Source organism: Populus euphratica, unplaced genomic scaffold, assembly GCF_000495115.2.
Source record: "Populus euphratica unplaced genomic scaffold, PopEup_1.0 scaffold490.1, whole genome shotgun sequence".
In the NCBI taxonomy this organism is placed as follows: domain Eukaryota; kingdom Viridiplantae; phylum Streptophyta; class Magnoliopsida; order Malpighiales; family Salicaceae; genus Populus; species Populus euphratica.
In genome coordinates, this window is record NW_011500365.1 from 43246 (window position 1) to 50186 (window position 6941).

The 6941-nt window shown below is 33.9% G+C and overlaps 1 protein-coding gene across 1 annotated transcript in view; it reads left to right on the plus strand.

Annotated features, from left to right (window-relative positions):
• The first annotated feature begins 5116 nt into the window (after window positions 1-5116).
• Window positions 5117-6941, plus strand: part of LOC105114091 (patatin-like protein 2) — a 2649-nt gene continuing 824 nt past the window's right edge. Inside the window, exons 1-6 of the mRNA XM_011010510.1 lie at window positions 5117-5200; window positions 5298-5425; window positions 5533-5822; window positions 5968-6211; window positions 6323-6466; window positions 6616-6891. Coding sequence (XP_011008812.1) covers window positions 5197-5200; window positions 5298-5425; window positions 5533-5822; window positions 5968-6211; window positions 6323-6466; window positions 6616-6891 — 1086 coding nt within the window. The 5' untranslated portion in view covers window positions 5117-5196. The remainder of the gene's footprint in view (window positions 5201-5297; window positions 5426-5532; window positions 5823-5967; window positions 6212-6322; window positions 6467-6615; window positions 6892-6941) is intronic.

Below are 6941 nucleotides of genomic sequence, written 5' to 3' on the forward strand. Positions count from 1 at the left end.
GTACCGAGTGCTTGGTACACCTGCTGACGTGGCGCAACCAGTTCGAAGGGCAGATTATTTGAAAGGCTGAGATTGATTTGGGTTTTAATCTGGTGTGGTAAAGCCTATTATATCCTAAGAAATTAAAAGTTCAAATCTAAACACTATTAGATCTAACGGTTGGGATATTTTTGGTATCTTTTCAATTTGTTAAAAAAAAATTTAATATCTTACTAGGGTGAGAAAAAGTATAAGAAAAATAAATAGTACCCAAATAGTAACCAAACCGTAATGCTCGAATTCAGAATTGAAATTCACAATGAATGTTTTTTTTCTCCTCCCCTTTGTCTTGATTTCATTGGCTATTTATAGCCAATTAAAGGAGACAATAAGACCCGAAACGTCCTGAAACTCATTTTTTATCCCGGTCGACATTGTTTAACCCGTATTGACCTAGTGGACTCGGTTTTGACAGAAAATGACGCTTTTGACTCGAAACGTCCTGAAACTCATTTTTTTATCCCGGTCGACATCGTTTAACCCGTATTGACCTGGTGGACTCGGTTTTGACAGAAAATGATGGTTGACTCGAGAAAATATATTTTAAACTCTATTTTTTTTTCCTTTTTTTTCTCTTTTTTTTATTTATTATATTTTCTTTTGTCATGTATAATAAGATAAAATAACATTCAAAAAAATTTAGTGAATCCAAAATTGGATTACAATAGAGATTGCAGCAAGTTCTTCTTTGATAGGATCAAAAGAAAAACCTTTTTCTTTCATTCTCACTTTGAGAATTTCCTCACTTTTAGCATCCAGTATGTGACAGAAACTATCTTCAAGGATCACTTTAAAGCTTTTTTCAATCAATTGGCCTACATTCAACAAACAAATTTTGATTAATTTCCAGTATCTAGAGATCATTAAAAATTGTTTTTATGTCTGTGGTGCTGGTTATGGTGATTGTCCCCCCTTTTTTGACAAAGATGTAATCATCGTTGCCAATTTTGACTTTAGTAATATTAGTTGGCCTAAAATCTCTGAAGAGTTTCTTGTCAGTGGGCATATGGTTGGTACAGCCACTGCCAATTAACCAACTTTCAGTCGAACTACTACTTACAAAGCAGAATGCTACAAAAAACTAATCTTCATCCTTTTGTTCTGCTGAGCTCTTCCCTTGCAAATTACTTCTTCATGTCCCATTTGATATGTCCCATTTGATTGTATTTTGAACATTTTACATCAGGTCTCCTCCAACATTTGAATGGAGGATGACCTTCCTTTTTATAGTCATGGTGAGGATATTTACCCTTGAAGCTTTTGTTTTTACTTCTATCGTTATTCAAAACAGGAGCAAAAGAATTTCTTTTTTAGCCTTTCTTCTCTTACCTTTTATTTTTGTAAGCTCCGTGATGTTTTGCAAATAAGACTCCTTTAGTGTTGAACACTTGCCTCATATGTCGAAAGTTTTTTATAAATCCTTGGTTTTTTCAAGGTGGTAACTATTACTTCATACCTTTCAGGTATTGTGACAAGGATATTTTCTACATTTCTTGAATCATTGAATTCAAACCCAAGTAGCCTGATTTTATTTGCATTTCCAAGAAGTCTATCTGAATTCTCTTTAATTGTTTCATATTCCTTCATCTTTTCCAACTCGAAATCCCGTATCAAAAGTTAAGGAAGAGAATGTTACAGTGGCAAAGATTATTGTATTGTTCGACAAGAAGGAAGTTGCAGGAAGGAAGCCATAACTTGACCCACCAAAGATTATATGACAAGATACAACAAGTTGCTGTACATCTCTAATTTGCTTTTCTGTTGTCCAGCGCTAGCGCTGCATATAATTAAAATCTTCAACAAAAGAATCAGAAGCTAATTGCTGACTGAATTAACGTGTGGACCCAACCAATTGTTGAAACTTTTAAAAAGCTGGCCTGAAAATGTAAGAGACTGAAGCTTAGCTTCAAGAGCTGTAAGTATTACGGTAGGAATGATGCCTCTCACTCCTCCCCCATCAATGTCAAGTATTATAGCAAAGTATTAAAAATTTAACGATGAACAGCATTAGCAATAAAAATAGTGCTTAAGGGTACTGAAACAACCGTTTTATATATAACATAAGAAATTCTAGTAATGAAATACCTGCTTAGTTCACACCATGACCTTGAGATATCAGGCAGCATCACAAGTTTAATCGCTCCTAAATAAAAACAATTTTTCCCAGATAGCATTCCCATAATGATTTCTGAGCAGTAAGCATCCTGTTCATTTTAGTTTTACAACTAGTTTCGTCGTCCAAGCCTTGTTATGGGTACGGATTTTAGGTGTCATGAGCAACGTTCTTCTGACCATAATTTTTTTTTTAAAAAAAAAAAACAGAAGGCGTATATGGTTATTATAAGGTATAAGCTTGAAAAATGTGAGTGCTTTTTTGCCTCTATGACATGGATATTATGGCTTGGAAATTGTAGAGATTCTGTGAGTTCCAGTTGAGTATATATCTTGGTGTGCCTCTCATTAGTGAAACAGCTAAATGCTGTTTATTGCACGCTGCTAATTGGGAAATACAACACCATTTCACAGCAGTGGAATTCCACAACCTTGAAACGAAACCATCATTACAGTGCTGTAATTTTGTTTCCAGATAAAAGCAACACCCAACATCATTTTGTAAGTTGATGCAATAAGTTGATGAGTGGCCACAAATATTCATAGAAAGAAATGGAATATTCCCCCGTATACCCGCACCACAAATATTCCAGGCTGCAATCTTCATAGAAAGAAATACAAAACGTTGAAAAATATCAGAGCACGTCAAGTTACTGAGAGGCCCTCCATTCCTCTCTTTCCCTATCAATCTGTTCTTTGCAGGTCATTTGTGTATGTCCCAAGTTCATGTTTGTTCCCAAGACTTAATTCCCCACTAGAATCATATTACTGATTTCCCCAGAATCCGCCACTCTCTCTTGTTTGTAACGGTGAGTCCAGATTCACATTTATTAAGACCAACCCTGCTTGAATGGAAAGAAGGGACTCAGGGGAAATAACGTCTTCGGAGACGAAGGCAGGTGAAGCTACCATACAGCCAGCCGCAATTTCAGGGTTCAAATCTTGATTTATTCCATCTAACTGATTTTGTATCATTAAAACTTTTTTTAAAAATTAAAAATAAAAAAATCCAAAAAAAATCCTTCCCACTGCCAAGTTGTCTCCCGCTTTTCTACAACCTGAACATGGATGTATTGGAATAATAGTAATTATTACCGTTTTAAAAACAATTATATTTAAATATATATTAAAATAATATTTTTTATTTTTTAAAAAATATTTCTAAATTCAAGAAATTAAAACGATATAAAAATATATATAAAAACTTGAAAAATTTAAAAATTATGATTTGCTATGTGTTTCAAAACCTTATTATCACAACACATTAATCCTAAACTATAATGAGGTAACCATATTGATTCATTTTTTTTATTGAATTTGTCTGAAGTAACTTCTTCTTGTAATCTTTTAATTATCAAATCTTTTAAAAACACTTCACTGTTTTATTCTCTCATGAATCTTTTTACACATAATTTCAGATGTATTTTTTTGGTTTCCTCTCAAACTTTTCTATACTTCCATTCTCATATTTTATATCATTTTTCACCAAGTCGGTGCCCTTAAATTATAATTGAGGGCATCAATACAATAATTAATTATTATTTAGCTGACCTAACAAATATTATGGTAGTTAGCCTCACTGAAAATCATTAAAAATTAAAATCAGAGGATAGTGCCTGGCTGGTTGTTCACTTTTTAGAGGTAATCCAACCATTGATGAATGCTTATCCGAAGAACGTCTGGTCCGATAGATTCTTTAATGATTATCTCTTTGAGCTGACATTGAAAATGAAAAAATATACAATAACTAATTGTTAGTGATGTAAGTCCGCTTAGCTCATTGGGCTGACATGTGCATTGGGCGACCGTACAGTGCTTAATATGTTGTTTAGGGATTGATTATTCATCTTTAATTAAACCATGTATTAATTATTAATTTTTTAATGAATTTGATGCAGATCCAATCTCACTCTCAATTTATCACACTAAATTATGACTAATAACTTTTTATGAGTAATTTTAAATTGTAACTTAACTTATGAGAATTTAGATTTATTTTTTAATAATTATAAATTTAAACCTTATATAATTATTAATTTTAAAATTTATTTAATTAGTTAAAATACCCGCGTGATTCAGATACCTACGTTAACAAATAAAAAAATTGTTATGAGTTTTGGATATAACAAGTAGCATTTCATTGCTGTTTCGGAAGGAAAAGAAGTTGAAATACATAGCAATCCTTTCCATATCTGATCTTTTTATACTATCGGCATTTCTTGTTTTCTTATGCCATACGCCAGAAAAAGCTGAATGTTTTTAGTAATCGGATCAAATTATACAATTATTCTATTATATGTTCTTCTGGATTAGTAAATCTAAGAAACAATTTGCTTCTGATAAAACAACTTAGTAGCAACTGTTGTTTTCTACTCTAATTTTTCTTAAAAATTTCCCAAGGTTCAATTTTGTAGAACATAGAACTTGAGCCCGCTTCACCAGGTTAGACAATTTCCTAAATATTATCATTGGTTGAGTTTGTTTACATAATCAAACACATTTTCTTCTTCGATTCTCGATCTTTTATATCCTTTGAGAACAACTTAACACTAACTATAAATCATGAGTCAGAACCCAAACTCTATTTTCAACTCAACTAGCTGAGAATAAAAGTTTCAAAATATTTCTATTAAGAAACAAAAATATCTCTCTAAGTAAAATAAGACGTAGCAGTGAGTAACCAGCCAGGAGAAAATAAAATGGTACGTGGATGAGACAAATGAGAAAATGTTATATGATCGTATAAAATTTAAGCAGATGAGATTTCTTGTTTTTTTTCTTTGATGTCACTGGAACTTTTTTTATTTAATCTGATGACGTTTGACATTAATGGCAACCTAAGTTTCAATATATTTTAAGAATAGTACAGTAATGTTCTAAGCATATTCAAGAAAAACATCAAAAAAAAAAGAAGACAATACTATTGTTGCTAAGCTACCATACGCAGCCTCAGGAGTGCTATAAAAGGGGAGCAAAGGAGAAGCTCAAGTTGTAGTGAAGCAGAAATAGTCACAGACTACAAAGTTGTATTTCAGTTTTCACAAGATGGGTGAGCACTTCAATATTAACCCTATTACTAGAGTTGTAATCAAATAGATTAGACTCTGTAATAATCAAAGCTAATTTTTTTCTTGTTAAATAATTAGGGAATGGAAGTTCGAGTGGATCAGGTCCTGATGATCAATGCTTTGAAACAATCCTCAGCATTGACGGGGGAGGAGTGCGAGGAATCGTTCCTAGCGTAGTCCTTACTGCTCTAGAAGCTAAGCTTCAGGTTCTTGAATCTATCAAAAACTTTAGCGTTACCCTCATGTTACTTCTTAATAATATCGATCAGAGAAGCCTTATACTAATTGCTATTTTTGTTGTATGTATGTATAGAGGTTGGATGTGGATAACATGGATGCGAGGATTGCAGATTATTTTGACTTTGTTGCTGGGACCAGCACAGGAGGTCTTATGACTGCCATGCTCACTACTCCGAATGCTGAAAAACGACCAGCTTTTGCAGCAAAAGATATTCTCCAGTTTTATCTGGACAAGAGTCAACTCATATTTCCTCAAACCACCGAACAAGACGAAGACGATGACCTTTTCGATGATGAAGCTGCGATCAATTCTGTCCTGGATGAAGCAAGAAACCAGATCCAGCAATATAATAATGAAATGAGGTGAATTAAATCGAAGGGTCGGGATTGTGCACTTTAATTTTTTTATTTAAACAATATATATCCTGACAAAATACTTACATAATTTTTTTCTCAGAAAAAAAGTTTGAATTCTGCATAATTAAATCCATGTGATTCTCTTAAACAGGAATCATGTAATTGTAGACCCTCTCATTTCTGCATTACGGTTTCTTTTAAAGTGGAGATTGCTTCCTAACTTTATCCGTAAGAAACTTCGGAGTCTAGTTTTTCCAAGGTATGATGGTGTCAAACTACATGAGATAATCAAGGAGGAAGTGGGACAGAAACTTCTCAGTGATGCTCTGACCAACGTGATAATCCCCACTTTCGACATCAAGCTTTTTAAGCCAGTCATATTCTCCAGCTTAAAGGTCATTGATTCTTCTTAATTATCTAATAAACACATACCAATATTCCGAAAGGTGCTTCACACACACACATATAGTGATCTCTTGCGCCTTCTGTGGTGAACAAAATTGCAGGCAAAACGTGAGAAATCAACCGATGCTGGAATAGCAGATGTTTGTATTGGCACGTCTGCAGCGCCATATTACTTCCCTCCTTATAATTTTAAAACAACCGTTGATTTCAACTTAGCTGATGGCGGTCTGGCAGCCAACAATCCTGTAAGTTAAGGGTTGCTATATGTCGCTATACAGGTGTTGTTAACGTTGCTAAGTGGATCTAAAACTCTCTGGAACACTTGGGTTGAGTTTTGTGTACTTGCTTAACTGTCAGAATGCTTTCTTTCAATTAATGTCATAAATTTTATCAGTCGTTGCTAGCCGTGTGTGAGGTGATGAAAGAACAAAAGATGGATGGTCGTGAGCTTCTTATTCTTTCACTTGGAACTGGAGCAGCTGACCAGAGTGACAGGTATGTGGTTGGAGATCCCAGCAAATGGGGCCTCTTAAGATGGCTTTGGTATAGCGAGAACAACGGCAGCCCATTGATTGATATCTTGACAACTGCACCAGATGAGATGATTTCGACGTATATATCCACAATCTTTAAATATTGTGGCTGGGAAGATAACTATTATCGTCTTCAGGTATGAGTGACTCACAGTTGAAATATTTTCCAACTATATATATATATATA